General features: G+C 33.4%; 1 protein-coding gene across 1 annotated transcript in view; it reads right to left on the bottom strand.

The window, feature by feature from the left end:
• Positions 1-2,299: 2,299 nt before the first annotated feature.
• LOC132547306 (QRFP-like peptide receptor) overlaps positions 2,300-25,622 on the bottom strand; it is a 49,132-nt gene continuing 25,809 nt past the window's right edge. Inside the window, exons 2-6 of the mRNA XM_060211073.1 lie at positions 22,912-23,035; positions 11,509-11,729; positions 8,702-8,870; positions 3,937-4,062; positions 2,300-2,581 (exon numbers count right to left, since the gene is read on the bottom strand). Coding sequence (XP_060067056.1) covers positions 2,300-2,581; positions 3,937-4,062; positions 8,702-8,870; positions 11,509-11,729; positions 22,912-23,035 — 922 coding nt within the window. The remainder of the gene's footprint in view (positions 2,582-3,936; positions 4,063-8,701; positions 8,871-11,508; positions 11,730-22,911; positions 23,036-25,622) is intronic.

Genomic DNA, 25,622 nt, shown 5'->3' with positions numbered 1-25,622 from the left:
GAAAGGCAAGACAACTGTTTTGATAATGTAAAATTCCAACACTTTTTAGAGAGTGATAATGTCTTTCAGTTTGCCAAGAGATGCATACAATACCAGTGCATACCCTATCAAACTAAAAAGGTAAAAGGAGCGTCTTATTAATTGACTATATGATTATATGGTTGAGGGATATGTTGAAGATTTTCTGCTACGGCGGCTGTGTAAGATAATTGTATATACATATGACGATCTGGAGGAAATTCATTTAAGGTACAACCTAACGTGTTTTATTATCTGCCTGTACCTCTCACGTGACCGATCAATGTGAATTGACAGCAACCGTAAGCTCTCATCGATATGTTTCCCCCTGCCGTCCAAGACATTATTAACTCGTCCATTCCGATATCATTCATCACCTGCATCAATGACCAATATCCGTATTCGCGTACTGGTTTATACATTTATCTTAATAGTTCTCCCACATGCCTACATTTATGTACCATGGGGCTTATAACAGCATTTGTCATTTTTGTGGCAGCATAATGGAAGCATGTGTCTGGTCATCTGGTATAGGATTTGGAGCCATTGATTGCCAAATATGTTTCAATAACAGACAGACATGGAATATGGGAGAAGATTATATTTTTTTTGTATTTCATCAGTTCCTCATATTGATTAATTATTTAGGTTGCACTTGGGCCATAGTACTTTTATAGTAAACGGCTAACGGTTCCCTCACCGAGGGCCATGGTACTATTATCTCCAAAAGCTAACGATTCCTAAAGAAGATGTCAAAGTACAATTGTATGAAACGGCTAACGACTACCTCATAATATGTAATGGTACTGTTACATCAAAATATTAACTGTTCCTTCAGAAACTGTCATGGTACTGTCGTATCTAAAAGCTAACGATTCCTTCAGAAAGGTTCATGGTACTGTTACATAAAAAAACTAGCTGTTCCTTCAGAAACGGTCATGATACTGCCGTCTCTAAATCTCCAAAATCACGGTTCCTTAAGAAAGGATCTTGGTATTGTTGTCTCTAAAAATTGAAAATTTAAAATGCGGCGAACACTAAAACGTTTGGTCAAGTGGACTTTTAATTTATTGTAATAAGCAAATAATTAATAAGCTTGAACTTTTTTGATAAAACAAACAGTACATGTAGCTACCCCCTCTCCTCAGTATTTCGATATTTAAGTCACATGAACGTTTACTGAACAATTCTCCTTGTTTCAAATTTTTTTATGATTAAGAAATCGTTCAAACAAACATTTTTGTACTACAGTATTCTGAAGATGTGATATCAGAATTATAGCTTTGATGGACTACTCTGGTCTTGAAAATTTTCTCTGCTTTTATTGACCTATAAAAATATTGTTTCATTCAGTGTGAAGAAATGCACGAACACTACGAAAAAAATCAATTAAAAACACTTCTGTTGCACCAAATTTTACAAACATCTGCTCGTCGATATAAAAATGATACTTAATGTGTATAAATACACAAAGGGATGTTTTTTACTTAAAATCATATAGTATTTTATTTGGAAAATCACCAAAGAAGCAAAAACACTGATGAATTTAGAATATACAAAAATATAACATCAATATGGGGAAATATATTCCTTAAATTAAGACGAGTAAAATTTAAGAGCAGTATTTGATGTTCTGAGAGGGATTCCACAGTGCTTTCACATATTTTATAATGGAATTCTGTATCTTTAATAAATACGTTATCACACATTTTGATAATTACTCTCCGTAGAATGACCTCGGTATTAACATACACCAAAGCATACTTTATTTGTCTTAAATGCCATAAAACTACATGTGACCGTCCATGCCACATCAAATAATTTCAAGAGTTCTAAACAACATCAGCTATTATTATCACCATACACATCAGTGTTTCTGTCTATACATTAAGGCGATCCTTATCCCTGATTGGTTGAAATATCATAGATTGTTTATAATCCATCGTAATAAGATCAGTGGCAAAAAATATCAGCAGTATTGTCTCAGAGAATTACAGAATTAAGCAAATTCATTTAGAAGATAATAAAGTTTCAAAGCAAATGTGGCAGGATTAGAAGTGACAATTTCAACATTTTGCTTGACAATCCTTTCAAAGTGTTGTTAATTACGTAGAAAAGTAATCGAATTATATGAATATGATGTATTTACTATGGAATGGGTTTCAGCTCACCTTCACGAGTTAACACGAAATTTCACTATTGAAATGATTGTCTTGGTTCTTGAGTCATAAAAACATCAAATGAATCATGATGAAAAGTGTTCTATTTCCATGTATACATTTTATGAGACACAGTTATTTCCTCTTTGTACGTTACTATGGTAATCCTCCAGGGCTGCGTTGTGTACAGTGAGTCTTGTCTGAGATGTCCCATTACTTGCTTTCGAGTCTAACTCGTAGTCTGTTAAAATTACTTTCTTCATTGCGAAACACTTTAAGAAACGACAAAGACAATAGTTTCGTCGGCAGGCGGCCATCATACTCCGCCGGAAGTTACGAGACATAAAACCATATATAATAGGGTTCAGGCAGGACTGTACATAGGGGAGACAATCCAAAATGATCTGAAAATAAAGCAAAAACGATTATTTAATCACAGACTCATATATTATATATGATTCCTTTGGTTAACGGAACATACCTACGATAATTAAGGATAAAACAAAAGACGCACAAGTGAATCATATTAGATACAGCAGAACCTAACATTTACACAGTGTCATACAGCCCTTTCGTCTTTCTATGACTCGTTATTAATGCCAAAGGGCTTAATTTTCAAAACCAAGGAAGCGACTCAGGAAAATCAAAACTGATCGAAAGAGTCAGACTCTAAATGGACAGGTGCACTAGCCTCATAATACAATGAATTTCGTAACACTCTCATAAATTTACATTTACGATTTTTTTTCTTGTCACTAAAACAGTCATTCCAGATGATGAATTTATCTTAATGCATTTCAGTGTATAAGCTGCTCTTTCTCAGAAGGAGATAAACGAGACAATATGGTTTATTGAATGCTGAAAAGCAATTTGATTTACAATTTACTGTAATGCTTTATTCGTGATGAGTGCGTTTTTTTTTTTTTTTTTTTTGTTTTCCTGAAAACCAGTCAACATTTATCAAAACATGTTAATATCTTATAACATCTGACAAGATCTGTAGCAAACGAAACAGTCAGAAGTTATATCTCTTAGCAATAAACATTTCAAAATTCAAGTTATGCGATTTGTGTGAGTTTTAAATTTAAAGAGAAGAACTAATTGCATTTGCTGTAAGAAATTTGATTGATGTTCCGAAGATTGGAAAGCGAAAGTATGTTTTTTTTCATTTACCCACTCATCCCTGTTCACTTTAAACTCCATCATGGGGAATAGAATAGATGAGAAAAGACTAATCAGCTTTGTTTGCTTCGTCGAGGACAACAGCCATGTAAATCTTTCTCAATGCAAGTAAGTAATGTCACGTACTTAGATAAGAACAAGGTAAACAACAACACCAACAGCCAAACTAACGTACACATCCAGCTTAATACAACACAAAGAAATATAATATTTCCAATGAGATCAATATGACGTCGGAAAATTTCTGTCACAATTTTCATAACCCTTCACCATACGAAACCCTTTTTGCCTGTCAGTTGATAATATATTGCGCAAAAATTGTGATATTGGGAACAGGCCCTTGAACATCAAAAACAGCTGCGATATGTAATTACCATAAATGGGGGAAGGAAGAGTGTTGCTATTTATAAATGGAAAATTCTCAATTTATATGAAAAACATAATCTGTTCATGTTATCCATCAAAACTACATCGATACTTTTGACAGTATCTTCATTGTGATGTTAAATAAAAATTGTATTTAATTGTGTATTTGTCTGCCTGGGTGCATGCAACATACTGTTTATGAACTACTTACTTTTGTAGTGAAGGCTTCGGGGTAGTACAGTATAGGTAAGTTCAGTCGGAGTAACACAGAATAGATAAGTTTTGGTCCCCAACAAAAACAGAAAACCACAACGATGGCGATGAGCATTTTGATTACCTGGAAGGAAATATTAAAAACAGCATGATTTTGTTATACAAAACATATAGCATGAATCAATTGACTGTCATTCTATCATTCGAAAGGGTACATCCAAAACTTATCAATTTTAGAAAGAAAAGTTCTTTTGACTGATATTTGATATGGTACTCTTTTTTTCTTAAATTAAAAAAAAAAAAATATTACAGACGAAATAAAAAAGCGTCTAAAGAATTTCCTCTGAGGATTCATTTGGAGGACACATATGTATGACGTAACATATGTTTGGTTACACTTTAGGGCAACACATAGCTATGTTATAAGATTATATTGATTGTAAAACTGATACTGGCGACATCAAACCGTTCACATTGGAACAATGAATAGAATTACTCTCCACTTTCTAGAAATCAACAATACTATATAGATACACCAATAGATTGATCGCTGTATCCCAAACCTCCACTTTCGTATTAATGTTTGTGACGTTTACAGGTGTATACTTTTACTATATTTAACTTCCTGGTTGCTTGCAATTGTACATTCATAAAGTAATCTTCTGAATTTAACGTTTCAAACGTACTGCTAAGCTCTCCTAATATAACCACGGAGATCATCAGCAATTCGCTATATAAGTTATAATAACTTTTCTGTTTCCTGTCAGATTGGAGGATAATTAGCAATTATTATGCCATAATTCAGTGATTTCGTATAAAGATTCAACATAACTATACATGTTCATTACTACTTATCATACCTGAAAATTGATTAAAATATAAATCTTTATCAGAAATTGAATACAAGTTGTGATATGCCTCGAACCAAATTGTTAATGAAACATTTAAAATCCTTTTTTTTTGTACGTTTTTTTTTAAATTTTTGTTGCCAGTTCTCCGCCAGATTGAACGATATATATACCTCTGTATAAATCACGACTCAGTTTACGACTTCCATACCAATGTATCGGTGTACAATAAGTTTTATAATTTAGCAACAATTTTGTCGCGATATCAAATTACTTGTTGACAAGCCGAACATCCTTATGGCATTAATGATGTATTTGATAGCAATCCTACCAAATCCTGGGTTGAAATACGCCGACTGTGTATCATCTTTGACGTTCAAATGCAATATGCATGTCATCAGGATAATAAAATAAAATTACTCTGATAACTAGCAGAAGCAATCATATTGCTATGAATGTCAGCTGAGACCATTTCAAGGCTTTACGTTCCGCAATATTCGAACAAGTCAGATCCAATAAAATAAATCTTTATTTTTAGCACGTAATTAGGTAAAAGGCGAATCACTCGGATTGATCTACAGACCAATTCTCTGTCCTCTGGCAGTAGGGAATCGACAAATTAGATAATTTAACCAATTTCTTAATAAAAGATTTTTTTTAAAATTATGGATTAGTAGGTCAGTAAGTTGTTACACATTTTGCGCTACTATTAAAGAACGCCTTATAAGATTTTGACAGTTCAGGCCTATAGATGAATCGGGAAGACTTTACAAACATTTTATAATTAAATGCTACTAACTGTTATAAGTGTGGTATCCTAAATTACATCTGCCACATCAGACATAATTTAAACTTATGGCTAAATATGCTTGGTAATCATTAAACTTTATACTGTAATACAATGTACTCTATACGCACTTCAACCTGCCAACACTAATAGGAAACCGACAGTGCCGAGCGGGCGTTAGCCTCTGCCAATCCCGTTGTGACAATTTTCACTCCGGACCACGTTATTAGATAAGTGCTGTAGTTAGAGAATCGGTCAGTTTACTCCTACGTATTCTTCCAGCTATTAAAGCTCACCAAGGAACACATCCAATATACTGTTTACCGCATTTCCTGGACGGTATGAGGATATCCGAGGTCGTAAAATATTACGTTCAGACATATGTCAACTGCAGTAATATCATTACTACATCAAAATACCTTTAATAAAGAACTTTGTTACATAGATATCTTACTAAAACATGCACATGTGCTAGGAATGCATTAAACACGTGAATATTCTGTGAGGACAAGGTTCTTGTTTTTTAGAATGAGCTTTCTTGTATTATAGTGGATTTACATTTGGTTCAGAAGAACGCAGTATTCAAAAACAACTTGTTACCAAAATCTTAATTGATTAAAACATAAGACATACGAACAAAAGAAAAAAATATCAACAATTGTAAAATGTTATCTAAGAAAATAAAGCAAATTAATACCGACAACGACAAACAGGAAATAATCAGTGACTTCTTTTTCCTTTAATGCTAATTAAGTATATCTTATATAGGTTGTACTTGAATCGAATCAATACTCAGCCTATTGTCGGTACCTATAGCAACAATGTGTTATAAAATATCGCGACTCCTATTTCTAAATAACTTTTCCCTACCTTTTAATTGAAATAAAAACTTAAAACTTTTGCAATATGTTATATATATATACGTATCTTTATATGATTAAATTTCAACACTTAGTTTTTAAATTTTAGCATTGTTTAATATTAGCATTGTTTAACTATTAGTTCATGTTATTTTCAAATTCCGACAATACAGCCACCCTCGTCATGTCACCAAAATTGTCGTAGACAAACGATGGCATTACAAAGAGGGTTGACTGTATATATACACGGAGACTACTAATTCGACGAATTCCTCTTGATCAATTGATATATATGATGTCACTTTTCCAAATGAAATTGGAACGTGAATGCGTTTTAAACATCATTGATCACGTTGAAGGATTTACAGCAAAGCAATTACTTCTGCCTTCCTAGATTGTAGTTGTAGCGAGACTGTACCATAGATTATAAAAACGACCTGGGCTTGTGGCGTAGTGGATAACAGCAACAATTATATTTTCCTATGATAATAATATAAAAAGATTATGTTCATAATAGCTTTGAAATGAACGAAACTTAATTTAGAACTCATTGCAGCATGTTGATAGTTGAAAGTACTTTCTTTCTAATGAAACAATTGTCATTGACAGGGACTACAGCTATAAATTCGTTGTTGAAAGAAACTCGCGATAATCATCTTCACAAGAGAAGCTATTGACATTAACATCTCCCCTTACTGATTAGAGTATTCACCAGATTGTTATCAATCTTTTCTGGTGTGAAGTTGATTTAGTTTGCTTGTTCAACAAGGTTGTCTGTCAAGTGTAGACCATAAATGTGAAATTAATTCTAGTACAACTATGATATTTGTATTCATTTCAAAATCCCGTCTATTTTTTTAATCGTAACCCGTACAGAATACAATCTTGTTCACTATTGGTGTTTGTCTTCCGTCAAGAATGTTTGTTTATGCCACTCCGTAAAATTCCAGGTCCCCATCTCTGGTCTTATTAATGTTTGGAAAACTTGGTTTAAAATGCTATGACGATAACTACTTTGGTGATTAAGAACGAGAATAAACAATCGTAGGCGATGATTTTTTGTAGACATTTGTTAAAAACAATACTTTTTTAAAACATGATTAGCTATGTGAACTCTTTTTCTATACAAAGCAGTGATTCTCGGAATATTTAGATATAAAACAATAAGTAACACCAACATATCAATACCATCTTGTTCAACACTAAATCCAATAAAACTAAAAAAAAAATGAAATGAAATAAAATTTACGCGGATATTCCTGAAAAAGTTCGAGGAAAATAGGACCAGGTGTTCCGGAAAGTTAAGGGTCTCCCGCTTCATCCACCCACTATGTAAACCTTGGCCAACCTGAATTAGTTATGTCACATTCTCAAATGTCAACAAGGTATACCAAAACTCAACCGACAGAGAAGCAAACGAGCAACATACACGTCTAGCTGCATATCTCTCAGAATTTCTCCTTTGAGAGATTATAATGTATGGGTGGGTTTCACTTCGTTATCAAGCAAGCCTAGTTCTTTTTATAGACAGGAAATAAAGTAACATCTGCAGGCAAGAATAAACTTATTGGACGTTTCGTTTACGAGCACAATAACCTACACATGTCATGTAAACCTTGAAGTGTAAATTTAACATCAGGATCGAGAAGCGCTGAATTATGTTTTGTTTTCATTTTCGAAATTTGGACCGAATCGATTTAACCCACTCCGAAACTAAACCCAACACAGCATGTTTTCGTTTCACAGTTTTCAACGGATTCCATAAGTATTTCAAGATTTATATTCCTATTTACGGACGGGGTTTCACGATATTTAGGACAATTCAGGAAAACTCTAATAGCTTAACATTTTGACTAAAGTTGATATCACCCGTTACGATATGTCAAGCTGACCATAGTTATAAGTAGAGGTAGATCAAGAACAAGCTGATAGAGGACTAGTTCTTAGGTCATCTACATTCAGTTGTTGCTATGCTTGTTTGTACTCAAAAGGTTTGGACACAGTTTACATGAAAGATGAGTGCGTGACCACAACGTCATCCGCATATCCTTAACTTGTTTAAGGAAGTACATGAACATTGGAAACAGCATATATGATTTAAACAAAAACCAAATCGGCCGTCTTGGTAATGCAAGTAGTTAATTTTATAAATGGGCACTGACTTTTAGTAAAATATAACCATAAATGTTCCATGAATAGAATGAACCCATCAATGCATGGAAAACCAAATAAAAATGATAAATCTGAAATTTCCTTGACAGAACAAACCTGCTTTCTAGCTGTTAAAACATCCATACTGCGGTCATGGCTTTGGACACCATTGCGAACGTTGAACTTCCGGATCCGGTATGGACTTCCGGTTACCAATGTTACTGAATGTGGCGGATGTTGTCTTAGACATGATCTTTCCAAAGAGATTGTTGAAGAGTGAAAACTCCTGTGGAGAGTAAAAACGGCAGAATACTACATATTCACTATATTAAAAGTTTTCTTTTCAAATCGTTAACTACTTCCCACCAACACACACAACCATATATACAAATAGATGAAGATCATTATCAGTCCTACGATAGACATTTTGTATTCTCGATTTTGATCACTTATAATTTACACAAGTTAACTTATACTGCCAAATTAAAACAATCTTAACTAATAATTATAATAATGTTCTTTGTTCTATATCCAGCGCAATAACTTCTAGTAAGACAACTAATGACAGTTAAACTCTGTACGGTTTCACTATAATAATTTGTTCTTGTTTCCGTTTCTGGATACGTTTTCCCCTGAAATACTTGCAGACACAGAACAGAAACTAAAAACCTGCAATTTTTATACATAAAATGCATTGGTTTGGCTCTACTCAAATTTTATTGTTGCATGGGAATGTGATATTCATTTGCGTGTCTTTTGTACAATCTACAATGTACAACACAATGTAATTCTAGTAAATTTAACCTGACAAGGTTGAAGTTTCAAAATAGATGAATTAGTAAATGAATGATAATGTCAATGTTTTGTTTTTTAATAACCACATAAAAATTGGCAAGTTTGAACCAAGTCATACTCCGTTAAAATGTATTATCATCATTATATAAATGGTTGTTTTAATTAAACAAAAATCACTATTACTTGATGATGAGGTCGCGAACAGAAAGATCGAAGTTTTGAGTGCTGTACAGTTTCTAATTGTAAGGATGCAACACTTTATAGGTTTTGGTAATTACTTATTGATGGAAAACAAAAATAGCACTTCCCTATCTATAAATATTTCCTACAAAAATTCAGTGCAAAAACAGTCGATGTCGGCTCTATTCAAATCCTATTTATAACTGTATCCAAACTATTGGCTATCATCTTAGACAGATCTTGGTTTGAGGATACTCGCAATCTACATTTCAGGAAATTGTAGTTGCCATGATGTAAACTCTCTTCGATGCACATACAGGAAATCAATAACAATCATTATATTTACAGTTGATATATACTGAATTCCATATGATATATATATAGAAAAAGTATATTTATACATTATATCTTAAGCGAAAAGCAACAAAATAGTTGTCACAGAAAAACATCAAGTCGATGTTTTATCAAACTTTTGTCTTTTCACGTTAATTCAGGGATAAAGGTTATCACGGATTTACAATATCTTTTATTAAGGGTTCAAAAGATGCAGGTTAATGAAGATTATGGAAAAGTTTTATTCCGCCATGATGATGTCATTAGGAAGTATTTGATGATCGTTTGCCTGTTGGTTCCATTGTTGCATACCTTGTTCTCATTTGAGAACATGTCATGACTTACTCGGATTGACCAATGTTTACATGGCGGAGGTCGTCGATGAAGCAGATGACGCTTACTCTTCCGTAACACCTGGTCTTTTTCTCGTACTTTATCAGAAGTCTTCTTGTAAATTTTTGTTCAAATTTTGCCTAGTTTTATGGAGTTTGAGTTTGAATTGTGATTAATTTTTTAAATATATTACACATACTCTTTGAAAATACACTTTACTTTCTATCTTTTCTGTTAATTCATTTCACATATACTGAAGTATAGCAGTCTAAATTTTTTTTTTAAAGTTAGAAAAAAATTCATACTATATATTATTCTGTAACAACAATGGTGCATAGGCTTGTCATTTGTTGCGGCTATTGCTTATCTATAGTAGCTAAAACATAGAATTGTTAACCTAACTATGGACGCACGAGTCCATGGTGTACTTAATAGAAAGCCTGGCACTAGAACGAGAGTAGCCCTAAGCACGATGAGAGAATAGTGTGATATTTACTAATTAGAAGACGACACTAAAGGGACAGGGAAATTATTTTTATATCATCTTAATCGCACGAAACGAAAACGTAATCAGACTTTTTCAAGAATCAATTGGTCTATTTTCGAAGTCACGCGTCGGAAACATGTGCCAATAACAAGTGTCCTTAACAGTTTTGTCCCCTTTATGTAGAGGAGTATCGACAATCTAGTATTCTGCGTCAGAATCAGCGGCAGTTTGCTGGTAAAACGATGTGATGTTGCGTCAGTGGTTTGACAAAAATGGCCTATCATCCCCGAAGCATTAGAATAGTGGTTGTTGAATTAACGGAGCTGGAATGGTTCCTATGACGCCTGTTCTTAGAGACGCCGGACAGAGCAGCCACGTTAAATGAGGCTAAAGGCCTCGCAACTATACACGCACATTTTAAAAACAAAACAGTTCTTCTCGAAAGTGATCGAGTCTAGCACAACAAAGTACACTAAGCATACATTAAAAAAGAAAAGAAAGTTGTTTTCCTTTGTATTAACAAAAAATATTTTCTATTCAATCAAAGAGACAACTCCATCCTAAGTCTCTACACGTCCACAGAAAAATCAGTATGTTTAAAATTTCATTTTTGTCTGCTTTCTACTGTCATTTTAACTGTATTTCCACTATCTTCATCAATTCACTAGAATCTAACGCCATTTATATCTTATATCTTAAGGCTAAGATAAGACATGTGACGGTTTCTACTTTAAGGTAGGTTTTGAATGTTACTTTAGAATACACATACATTGAGTTTTTAGTTATGTTAGTATACCTTGCTCCTGAGGTGAGTTTGCTGAGCTGTCGTGAGCTGAGCCACAGTGTATATATGACGCCCGAGTAACAGATCACCATGATTACGGTAGGTAGGGCGAACATGACAAGCAACCGGTAGATGGCGTATGATAACCGGAAGGTGTCATCAAATGCTGTATCTGCGCAGTTGTGTATGACAATGGAGGTGTCATTTTTGAAATAAGTTGTTGTTTCTACTCCCTGTAATGAAAAAACACAGCAGATATAGTAAGATAAATGCATTGTGAATTATAGTAAGATAAATGCATTGTGAATTTGGAATAAGATATCTTGATATCACTCATGTACCCTGAAATATTTATAATAAGCTGATGATTTTACGATTTAATTTCGAAATCACCCTTTTTTCTCAGCATACTCTTAGTTTTAGACGAATTGAGGAATATTTTCAAGAATTGTTCGAAAAAAATCATTACAACGTATATCGTGACGTATTTTTAAAGTTATTACATAACATCTCTCTATAAAATTGCATTTTATATTAAGCTTTTCTCAATATACTTTTCCCTGCAATGATTAAGATTTTTCCCTTCCTTTATTAGACCGTCTTATATTCAAAGCGGTATTAGTTTCCCGTTATAGAATGTAGCACATTTCTGTATTGTCTGTATGTAGTTATCTATAGACTGATTCCTGATTATTAATGATGACTTACCGGTAACCATTTTCGATTTTAATATTAAATAAACTCATTGTGACTGTATTCCTATTTCACAAGAAAAGCCCCTGAGAATTGTGTCTCATGAATTCGAAATAATTCACTGTAAGCCATCTTTAATCCAATAGTTTAAACAATGCAGAAATGCGGAAGAGGAGTGTCCAAATGGAAAGGAAGATGTTAAGAGTACTATTTAAGAAATTAAGGCACAATTTGTCTGTTAACATTGAGCGCTTTGTGCGGAAGAGTGTTATCATGATTGATGTAAATGGAATACATGGTTTTTATCTCATTTTCTCTCTCCTCCGATTGAATCCGGGCGAGAGATGGCATACTTGAATCAGCCTACTTACAAAATGATAACACTATTTGTGAAAAGATTGCAATTATAGAAAGCATCAAACTGTTGCTAATCAACAATAATTCTCTGTCTGTCACCTCTCGACGATAGTGGCTATGTTACAGATCCAGATGTGAACGAGACAAAGAAGATGACGGTGAAGTGCAAGAAGAATTGAGATTTTAAACAAACCCAAATAAAAACAATTTAAGGGACAAAAACGAAAACGAATAAATGGAATAATATACATAAAAAGGGAAAAGGTAGAAAAATCTAACAAAAGTGGATAAAAAATGGTAACAGATAGAGGTCATGAACCTGAACTGCAATATCCTCCATGAACTTAATATTACCACGTTAGCTATAACGGTTGTTGCGTCACTTTTCTAATATAAACTTATCTTTAATATTACATGAAATTAATATTTATCCCCTGTCTGAAAGTCGATTGCTTTCTGAGAAAGTTTAGCACGAAATGTCATTCTTGTCGAAGTACATGTGATCGTAAACAAACATCACGTAGAGATAGAGTAAATGGTTTTAATTAAAATTTGTAATTTCCATAATCTCTAGCAGTGCACACAACACTGCAGGCAAGAATAAACTTATTGGACGTGTTATAATGATCACACAAAGGAACAGTAAGAACAGTGTCTGCTGGTAGTTTATTTATTTATTTATTTATTTATTTTTTCTAAAATTTCACGAAATTATTATTAACATGATTTTAGATACACTTTTTTTATCGGTTGTGACATGGAAATCTAATTAAGTCTTTTGACGTTTATATGACCTGATAAAAAAAGCCAAACAAAAATAAATAATAATAGTAGAAAAAACATGCCTACCAGGCCGGTCACATGCTTGAATATTGGTCACTAAAAGTCAGAAATATAAGGTCATGATGAAGAAAATATTATTCTTTGTGAATGTAATAACTTCTGTAGGTCTATTCTCAATACAAGGCACAAACAGGTCACAACAACTAGGTTCCTACAACGTAAGGCACTCCAGACATTATTAACATTAGTGTTCCTATTTCTATGAAAAAATCGCGCCATCAGTTTTAATAACCCATGTAAGTAATTTCAGCGGGTAGTTATTTTGATGAACCCAGTTCTATTTGTTCGTTTCCTTTCATTATTTTATATAACTGCTGTTTGTCAAATCCTTGACAGACACCCAATTAAATTTTCATCTGGCCGGGACAACTGCTGCTCCTTCTATATCTAGGGTAAATGAAAATGGTTTGCCTGTGGTTTTTTATAAAGAGAAAATCGATAATTACAGTTTGAATTTCGTTCATCAGACTTTGACACATTTCCAAGAAATATAAAATGTGACATGTTTTGGTTATTGATTCTTGTTATTATTATTATTTCTTTTTAATTTGTGTATTACATCTATTTCGTTCAGTTGGCTTGTTGAATGGAATAAATAAACAAATAATGAATTTCAAGACTTCAATTTGTATACGGTAAGATACTTATGGTTTAAAGCATCCCCTCCGTTTCTTTGGAAAGACCACTTCAATGGTCTGTAGAACAAATCATTCCAATTGACGTATTTTGAATCCAGACAAAGTTTTGTATGAAGCTGAAAGTACGCTTTTGTGTGTCACATGAAGTTGGAAATTCTTGCAAAATGAGCAATGTTTTCGTATGTTTTACGCAACTATATAAAGCTTATGTTTACCAGATCGGTAAATGAGAAAAAAAGGTTGCAGGTATGACTGGAAGATTATCAAACGTCATGACAAAATGAGAAAAAAGGTTGCAGGTATGACTGGAAAATTGTCAAACTTCATGACGGAAAGAAATCAATATGCTGCCATGATTTCATTATAGCTGAAAAAAGGTTCTGTTTTTGCCTCAGGGAAAGTTGCTTCTGTTGTCGACAGCGTCTTTTGAATACGTTAGCTCATAACCAGAAAAATAAATAGATTTATGTAATTTGAAGTTGCAAATATTGCACTAAACGAAACTTAATTTTCACATCGCACTTTCATTTGTTCAAATTTTGAATTCATTTGATCAAATTTTAAACGAAACGTACCTTTACACATCGCACTTTCATTTGTTCAAATTTTGAATTTATTTGATCAAATTTTAAACGAAACGTACCTTTACACATCGCACTTTCATTTGTTCAAATTTTGAATTTATTTGATCAAATTTTAAACGAAACGTACCTTTACACATCGCACTTTCATTTGTTCAAATTTTGAATTTATTTGATCAAATTTTAAACGTTTTACACATCGCACTTTCATTTGTTCAAATTTTGAATTTATTTGATCAAATTTTAAACGAAACGTACCTTTACACATCGCACTTTCATTTGTTCAAATTTTGAATTTATTTGATCAAATTTTAAACGAAACGTACCTTTACACATCGCACTTTCATTTGTTCAAATTTTGAATTTATTTGATCAAATTTTAAACGAAACGTACCTTTACACATCGCACTTTCATTTGTTCAAATTTTGAATTTATTTGATCAAATTTTAAACGAAACGTACCTTTACACATCGCACTTTCATTTGTTCAAATTTTGAATTTATTTGATCAAATTTTAAACGAAACGTACCTTTACACATCGCACTTTCATTTGTTCAAATTTTGAATTTATTTGATCAAATTTTAAACGAAACGTACCTTTACACATCGCACTTTCATTTGTTCAAATTTTGTACTCATTTAATCAAGTTTGATTTTTTTTTTCATTTTTGTATTTTTGTACTTCATCTTTTTTTTTTAATCTGTTTTTAGTATTGGAATAAATCCTAGAGCTAGAGAGAAGTCAAACGGCATCATACAAATGTCGAATATTTTTAGTGTTAGATCACATGTTCCTGAATCCGTTGCAAAACATTTTTTAACGACATCGGCCACTTTTTTCAGATAAGAACAAAATCCTCTTTATTGTGAAGATAAAAGGATACAGTGCCCACACAATGTACTGATCTCATCGACAACCACAATATGTCATCTCCGAATGACTCTGCATGTTTTATGACCCCTTGTCATTAGCACTTTGGTTTAATCTTTGATAGACATCTTTTGTATAATGATCAACGATGAGTAATACAGAGAAGCTTTAACTTTGATATAGAATCTGGCAGTTTTTACTTCATAAAGTCACATGTCATCTGTTCCTAATATCCTTACTCTGACATAAAGTCACATGTCATCTGTTCCTAATATCCTTACTCTGACATAAAGTCACATGTCATCTGTTCCTAATATCCTTACTCTGACATTAAGTCACATGTCATCTGTTCCTAATATCCTTACTCTGACATAAAGTCACATGTCATCTGTTCCTAATATCCTTACTCTGACATAAAGTCACATGTCATCTGTTCCTAATATCCTAACTCTGACATAAAGTCACATGTCATCTGTTCCTAATATCCTTACTCTGACATAAAGTCACATGTCATCTGTTCCTAATATCCTTACTCTGACATAAAGTCACATGTCATCTGTTCCTAATATCCTTACTCTGACATAAAGTCACATGTCATCTGTTCCTAATATCCTTACTCTGACATATAGTCACATGTCATCTGTTCCTAATATCCTTACTCTGACATATAGTCACATGTCATCTGTTCCTAATATCCTTACTCTGACATATACGATAATGTAGAATAAGTTGACATCAACATACAAATGTAAAACTGATATATGGAGAGTAGGACTTCGATACTCTACAAAAAAAAAATGTGTAATTTATCACCTTGCAAAACGCAGCCATTCTGTTATGACTCTGAGGCGTCAGGCTGTCGATTTTTTCAAGTATCTAAATCAAAAATATCACGAAGGCAATTGAAGCTGTTAATGAAGATAGCACACATTGCCTTTATATGGTATGGATCCAGTTTACGTAAAAACAGTCACCCATCAAAGTAACAATAGATTTGTTACTTTTCTTCAATCATTTCCAGAATCATTATTCAGTTCTACGTGTCAATTATTGGCAATATAACTAACATGGCGTCATTTCTTTATCACGAGTTGTCAACACAAGAATAGAAATGACTGTTTCAAACAGGATTCATTTACCATTGCTAGTTGAAGACATTAAATACAATTCAAGAAAATGAAATGAAGCATCTTTGCAACACCCCAGAAAGCTGTACTTGAAAGGTTCAGAAGAAAATAATGATGATAAAAAACCGAAAAATAACCGAAGAAAATCAACCGTTGTTATCAAATGTCTTTGCAAACAAAAGCCAAACCATTTGTACGTTAATACTGCAAACCTTTCTAGTGGATACTGAAAGTAAAAGTCGTATAGGATAATCGATCATTCCAATGTTATATGAAAAGGATAATAATAAAGATAAAATAAATGAGATAGACGTTCGTGATGATGTATTTGTAGAAATCCAAGTCTCAGGTCACATTGCAAGGGACCAGACCAGGATTTGAACGTCAGCAAACATTCATCATAAGATTCCGAACACTTGTCAATGTGCAATAAATAAGTTATTCTAAAACTGACCGAATTCAGAGAGATTAAATGGTAGCTTACAGAGGAAAATTAATTGTTACAGTTGTTAATAGCGGTTGAAATGTGCTATTTACTAGTGTACAATCATCGTTTGACCAACATCCGTTTCAGCTACACCAGAAATACTTCTGCTGAATATGGTCGCACGTTGTCGACCTCCCATATGATACATGAGATAAGTCCAGTTTCGATCGGGACGAATACTCACTGATTGCACTCAATTGTCCGCAGGTTATTTAAGGGTCATCAGAGATGATAGGTGAATTCCTACAAATAAGTACTTAGGGATTCTGTATGCCAGCCGTTCGTTTTGTCTATAACACAATCTTCAAGATAGCCCCACCCCCACATGGTGGAGAGTTCTCGGTGCCACGAACATCAGTGCTATTACATTCCTACACTTTGACAATATTAAGAATTATTACTACGATATATATCCATTAAAGTAATATACTAAAACCTACAACATCATTAGGTGCATAAATCGATTTCAACACAAGTTCATATCGAGTGAAATTGTTGATGTTTAATAGTTGCAATTCTGGTAAATTAGGTGAACATATGTATCCTCTTTGATACCTTGGAAAGTTAATTAAGGATGCTCAACATAACTTCCATTTCGAATAGAAGATCAACAATGTAATATCTTAAGCTGGAAGTAAGAATTTACAAGTCTATTCATGACTATGTTTACTTTTTAGTGATTTCACTTTTGCTGACCAAAATGGCAAATATACAATTCGCTCTTCGAAGTAAATTATTTACACGAAATAGCAAACCAAACACGTATTTCAATAAGAAAATAATAATAATGCTCATGAGATGATAATGCATAATGCATTTTCAAAAAAACCACTTAAGATCAAGACAATGAATGAGTGAGTTTTGAATCTACCCAATAAGGTAATTTGTGGTAATAGTCTTTGTAAACATCCCGAAGTTAGGTTTCTCTATATTGTGATTTTTAATATTTTACTGAAAAACAAGCGCTTTAACAGTTGCAAAAACGCACCAGAGACGATGCTCAGGAATGGGACACATTTCTCACAAATACTGCAACATGTTCTGTTCTGAATTCATAAACTGTAGGCCTTTACCATTGCGACTACCGTTAACTTGTTTCATTTAAGCTAGATTCAAAATCCTTCATTAGTATTTCTGTAAACACTTTCACATTTCAATCTGTATTGCTTGTGTTTTAATTATATAGAATCATTTGTGGAAAGTATTATGACGCTAGTCATTATTATTAAAGCCTAGTCCTCTAGCACACAGTTCCTAAATGAGCTTGATGTTCATTTCGCTGCATTTCACATTTCATTCTATTTCACCAAACTGTCATTATTCCAAAGAAGTAAACTACCAGTCGATTTCACGTCTTTTTTGGTTAATGCTATTTTGGTTATACCAGAAAAAATTAAAAACAATAAATCCTGAGATTATAATGAGGTCAGTGGCTTTGTTTTCTTACTGAGTATACAACAGAGACACATTTTATCATATCAAATATTCCGTTTACGATTTTGTAACATGGTGGCATTCAAAACCTTTTGTCGGTGATATGTGTTCCCCCTTCATAAAAGGATACAGAAGGACTTATATTTTGATAATGTTAGTATACATCAGGACGTATAAACATATAAACCCAGCCGAGGGAGCTATATATATACATAAATTAAGCACTGTTTCAAGGCCACGTAGAAAAGTGACAGTATATTAAACATATCTAAGCGGTTTGGCAGAAAAAGCGGTTCATATATGTACCAAGTAATATTCTTGCAACAAAATGAATAATTAAATACCGATGTAATGCCGACAAAATATGACAGCAGTGAAATATAAAAGATCTTCAATGTTTAGATATCCGGTTTTTATTACACGTTGGGTTATCGTGTAATTCATGTCAGCAAGCAATTGTAACAATTCTGGTTGTGAGATCGTGAGAGACGCCAAAATATCACATAGAAAAAGTATCAGAGAGAGCGCAACACTGTAAGTCTACCTAGTGTATACGGTCTTGGGCAGCAATTGTCTGACCAGGAAGCGCTCAATTTGTAACCAATCATATCCAAACAGTTTCAGTGAAACACCAATCCCTGTTGGCGACATGCTAAAACACTGCGAGAATGTACATCAAAGTCTTTCAAATCTGTCAGTGACCAAAATTTGCAGGAAGTATTTAGTTGTCTTAATGTTTATTTAATAAATAAATATAATTTCAGGTCGATCCTAAAATGAAATGATAGTTCCTCAGAGATATTTGTATTGTTTTAATTACTTAAAGATTAATAGATTCATCACCATCAGGTAACACACGATAAGTCGTTTTTAGAAATACAGAAGCATTGCGTCTAGCCGCCGAAAGCTTTCTCACGTTTATCGTTTAGTACATGCTATCAACACAAGCTTGAAACGATATCCATATAGCTCATATGTTCTCGTATAGTCTGTGTTATCTTGGAGTAAGTTTCCGTTCAATACTTCAATATATTTGTAACTCGAGTCACGCTATAAAAGATACTGTATACTAGGGAAACAGCATCACATATCACAGGTAGGGCAGATAATCTACAAAAACGTGTTTCTTTAAATCTTCGATCGCTTATCGCACCATAGTAAAAGGATAACTCTACCACCATGATAAAATTACAATCATAGCTTCAGATAGAGACTGAATGTCGGTACTTCACGATTAACACTTTATTGAAATACATGTCTATCAAAGTAGCAAAATTCATTTTATAAGTTAGTTATTGAAATAGAGCGAAAAGAAATCAATCTGATTTAGAATTTAAATATATTATACAGGAAGAACATTAAATCACTAAAATTGTAAGTTGCTTATATGTCGCTTGATACAACATTAGTTTCATAAATTGAGGATCATTACAAACCTGCTAAGTATTTCAAGGATATGTTTGTAGTCAGCACTGTACAAAAGACACAATTTTATACAAATTAAGAATTAAAGTCAATGAACAATGTAATCACTCTTAACGATAGAACGATAACGACCTTTTAAACAAAATGCTATTTTAGTTGATGTAATACAACGAATCACCAATTAATTTTGTGTGATCACTGAATGGCCCGTGTCGTTGTTGTGATTACACATTATCCTAATTGCTAAATGTACCATGTGGTGGGGCGCATGCTGTTCATTAAGGAAGTACTACAAGAAGACAAAAATTACTCTAACTTTTAAAAGGTCAATTAACATTGGTCACCTGTGATAGTGTAGATCGGTCAAACTGACCGATGTCCGATTGGCCACACTGATATATAAGTATACCGTCTGCGTCTTACACAAGAGTATTACATTTAGACACGAGATTGATTTCCCTACCGAGGACTTGTGATACAGTAAAGCGGATATGTCTTAAGGCAGTACTTGACGTTCGCAGTTTAGACATCACAGAGCTAATTTGTACCTGAATGTCTTGAGAGAACAATGTATGCCCTAGTCGTGGAGCACAATCTAGGTAATTTGCCGAGTCGTTATGTGCTACTCTTAATGTGATTTGAATTCGTCCAACCGAATGCATCATTTGAGAGATATATCACTGAGTAGGTGTTAAGGATGGAGAAACAAGTGCCGCTGAAAATTACTAAAACAACATGTATACACAATGAAGGTACAGTAGAAATCTCTGATCTGTTTACTAACAGTCACAGCAATTGGTGGTCTTAAATTGAATATTTAAATATTAGTGCGCTCTAGTTTGCCTGTTGGTACAATTGATGAATATCGTGTTCTCATTTAAGAACGTGAAAATAGTTATTTAAATTGACGAAAAAATTAGCTTACTATTCCCCAACACCTGGTCTTTTTCGCTTTGTATTTTTCAGGAGTCTCCGTGTATTTTTTCCTTTGTTCATATCTAGTCCTAGTTCTATTGAGTTTAAGTTTGGATTACGATTATGCTGATATGTTAGTAATTTCATGTAGGATTCATAATGAAGTGTCGGTGTCGGACGGAATGATACTAATGATGAAAAGAAAATGTAAAAAAAATCCTTAAATCCCTTTCCTCTTTGTGTTGTAGTGATTACTTCCTGTTGTGTTTGTTTATTTGTGAATACGCCCATATCTTTATCAAAAGTTACACGTTAACTAGAGTTGACACAACATCCGCTAACAACATCGTGGAACTGACTGGAACACTCGTCAAAAACATTAGCTTCTATAACCTTCCGGTAGTCTTGTGATGCGTGTTGTTCAGTTTGAATGGTTCATTAGAAAATCTTGCTGTGTAGTTCGAGAATCTAAAATTACATATGGCATATTAAAGAAGCGTTTTGGCAGCATGACACATCTAACGATATACACCAGAAAAATTCATTACCTAGCCCTTTTGATAACGCACTTAGAATCACAAGATTGATATTATCAGATCGTGACACATGTCAATATATATAAGGGATGCAAAAACGGACATTATTTAGCTCTTATTCTAAACCGAAATGAGTATTCACCGTCCAAAATTATGTCGAAAATAAAGATATATGAATGTATACATATTTAAAATCGGTATGATGTACACATGAGGTTAGTGATTTATCAGTTATCAAATTGTAATTCATTCAGATAAGATATAACTTTCCTTGTAAGCTATGAAACAACATAGGCAAACAAAGATAGTGCAACTCTCTATCTAGATTTTGATATTACTTTCGACTACATTAGATTTTTCTCTAGCGCCTCCTATTTTCTTCTTTAAGTGCCCTGGCATCACTGGCGAGTTCTAAAAGAACGAGACAGCTGTATCATGCAGTTTAATTCATGGTTTGGCTCAGCTGTATCTTATTCTAAATTTCAATAAGAAACATGTTATTCACTTGTCTTTTTTATAATCGCATTGTCGTTTGTTTCTTCTACCATCAACGTCATACGTTATGTACCCCAGTGAATCCTGTCATATTGCACGAAAAATCTAACATGTACAGCGAGAGGAACTCGTCGTTATATAGGTAGAATCAGAATGTAATGTCCCCAGACTACAAGGTTTTTGATCATGGAAATATGCAATTACTTAAGAAAGTTACTAGGGTTTTAACATTATAGTTAATACACAAACATAACATAAATGAGTGCAAAAACTAGAGATAGGATCGAAAAAAAATCTAGAGGAAAATGATGGCTAAGAAGACAGAAATGAATTGATCATTCGTGATGTTGTATTCCTCTGTGAATGTATTTACAGAATAAATAATATTGTTTATGTATTACCAGAGCGCACTGCCCTTTTTCCAACACTATTCACAAAGGCGGTTTCGGCCTAACTATTAAAAAAAGCAATGAAGGTTGTTGTACAATCATTGAAAAAAACATTTAAATTGATTCTAAAAATTGATAGAACTTGGAAAGATTATGTACATTTCAATTTAAATGTATCATTATCAATTGTTGTGATAGAGGAATTAATTAAAATCATCAAGAAAATACCGACAAAACGTCAACATGATCTAAAGGAAAATACAGACATAACGATGTGAATTTATTGTCTATTAATTTACAAATGATTATTGATTCATTGACTTACTAATACTTTGCTCTGGATGGATCTGTTTGAGTTTGGCCTGTAGTTTGACATTGTTTTGAAATATCAAGTTTCGTAACAAATAAATGTGACAAAATATCATTATCTTAAACACTGAATACACATAGTTAAGCAGAAGACGTTTACTCTGCCGAAACACCTGGTCTTATTATCCTTGTACTTTTTCTGGATTTTCTGTGTTCTTTTCTTCACATTTGCCTAACTTGTATCGATTTGATTTAGAATCACGGTTTTTACGTCAGCATTTTCATTGCTGTTTATGATGACGTGTTATACTCACCATGACGTAGAGAGGTGGCGACGCAAGACAAATGGCGACAGACCAAACAAGGAGGAGGATTTTCTTTGTATTTCCCGCAGTGCACCATGTACGTGATTTGATCGGCAGGACTATAACAATAAACCTGAAACAGAGGACATTAAAGTTATAAGGTTAATGTCTTAGAACTAGCAATTTTTAAAAATTACGCTCAATACTTGTCTCTCGATGAAATGATGATACAGTCGTGCTAACGTATTTCATTCCTTACGTTGAAGCGACAACATGTGTCTGAGAACAACTAAACTGACAGACCATTCCATTTCAGAGACCCGACCTGACGCAGATAACGCCTCGACACTAAAAGGACAGTACCCAATCACCAGAGGCGCGAGCACTGTCCACCCTTTCCCATTGCGTCTGCTGGACACAATACTGATCAACGTTTGTGAAAACGTACATTAAATCAATTAGCCTTTACATTAGAACGCATACGTCTTGATCTATCATTTCCAAGAAAATAGTTTTCATTGCATGCTAAGATCCGATCGTACCATCACTTGAAGCTATATATGAAACGAGATATATATATATATATATATAATATGTTAACATCTTCTTTTTAATTTCGCGATATTGCATTGTGCAAATCATTTGTTATGCTTTAAAGTCATGATGGAGAATATACTTTTACACTTACCATTGCATGACATGGCTAGAGATGATATGCAAATTTGTTCTTATGCTATTAGCATTCTTATGTCAATAGATGCAAATTGATAGCAGTTCAATGCTTAGAAATCATTACGTTGAATTAAGTTAAATCGGAAGGTAAAATGATTGAATTTGCCTTAACTCCAACACTGATAACAACATTTAGGCTGAGGGTTCACCACTATATACATACTAGTCGATATTGTTCCTTCCTCGCCACATAGAAACCACCAGAGACATTAAGTTGACAGGATCAACATGTGAAGTGACCCAGTCACAAGTATCCATGACTGACTACATGTAGATATATACATGTATATGTATTTTCATTTATTATATTCTCTACATATAAAGTATATGCTCAGAATGAGTACAATATATGCCAGATAGTGAATTAACCTTATATCATATAGCTGTTCGTCCTTCTTTTACTCATCTGTAATGCTTGCGGCCTAATGCTTTGTAACAGACAATTTCAAATTTGAAAAGATGGAATAAAAAGTTAAAAGAAATAGGAATCATTTTTATGTGTGTTTTGTGTGATTTTTCTAAGACGATCGTAACAATTGACTGTCACTTGATCGTATTTTGATATCATCAATAACATTCATGATAGATAACGAAGCGAAGAATATGAATGATAATCCGCAGGATTAACGTTCTTCCAGAATTAGGTGGTTCTATAAATTTGAGATGAAATGAAATTCTGATGGTGACGCAATGTGTTAGTTTTTTTTTCGTTTTTAATGCAAATTAGATGTTAAAATTCCACGTCACAAACATTGTTTTTAGTTATCTATCGCTTGATATGGTATGAGAAAAACAGCGTAGATCTACCATTCGGTGTTGCATTGTCAATCTGCATGGGTATACAATATCTCATCAATCTGGATTATATCTGAAAGGCCATGTCAAACCAGATGATTTCGAATTGTCGAATGGAATTAGCTGATCATTCAAGACTCCGAAGTATTTATATCTCGTCAATCATGTCCATACACTTCAGCCACCGAAACATCAGACATTGACAAGCTGTGGTACAATATGCTCTGTATTGACAATCAAACCCGTTGGGCTATCGTTGGCATTCTGTTCAGGGCAATTAGGTCAAAACGCAAGGGCGATTACAAATGATGCCCTGTGTCCTTTTGGTGTGTAGTATGTATATGATACATGAAGGACATGCGTCATGTTCAAGTTGTAAACCTTGACAGAGCTAGATGTAGAAAAAATGCGACGATGATTATAACTCGAAGCAATAAGAAGTTAAAAGATTAGGTATTGATTACTGCAAATCGATTTTTTAATACATAAGTATATGTGAGTACAGGATATAATCAATGTTTGGATGTAGAACACAAGACATTATCCGTGGTCGTTAAACACGAGCAAGTGAAACTATTCATGTAGTAGAGAAAAAGGTTACATTTAAGTTTCTCAAATGAAGCATGTCAAATATTTGGGAACTATCAATTACTCACTCACTTGCAGGGATTGTGATCTATGATTATTAATCATAGTAAACCTACATACATTAGAAGGCGTTAAAATATAACCGAAAGAGCCAGCTTATCCAAAGTCCACTACAAAAGCTAGGACCGAGAATGGATATTTTATGTTCCGTAAGCGATTTAAAATACTGATATCACCCACAGAAACCCACATAAAATATTATGTATTTAAGACAAGTAATATGTTGATTGAATGTTATTGAAACCTCGACTAGTTCGCAATGTACACAGTATCATCCTAGCGATGTGTGAGATACCGTTATAATATGACGGATGTCTATACCTAAGTCATGTTCAATCAACAGCAAAATACATTATGACTTGCTATAGTCTAAGCTTTTGTTTTTAAAAGAAAAAATCTGCAGTAAAAGGATGTGCCATTGTCTCTGTTTCTAAACAACAGAACCAAGGTAAATAACGTGTTATCGACATAACAAAACCATTAGGAAGTGTAGTTACGACATTTAAGGAAATCAGTACCTTCTAGTAGATTTTTTATCCTGGTTT

Source organism: Ylistrum balloti, unplaced genomic scaffold (genome assembly GCF_031769215.1).
Source record: "Ylistrum balloti isolate Yb309-2 unplaced genomic scaffold, AGI_CSIRO_Ybal_v1 Utg369946, whole genome shotgun sequence".
NCBI classification, from domain to species: Eukaryota; Metazoa; Mollusca; class Bivalvia; order Pectinida; family Pectinidae; genus Ylistrum; species Ylistrum balloti.
The sequence above is the reverse complement of the archived record's forward strand: the minus strand, read 5'-3'. Positions and strand labels throughout refer to the sequence as shown.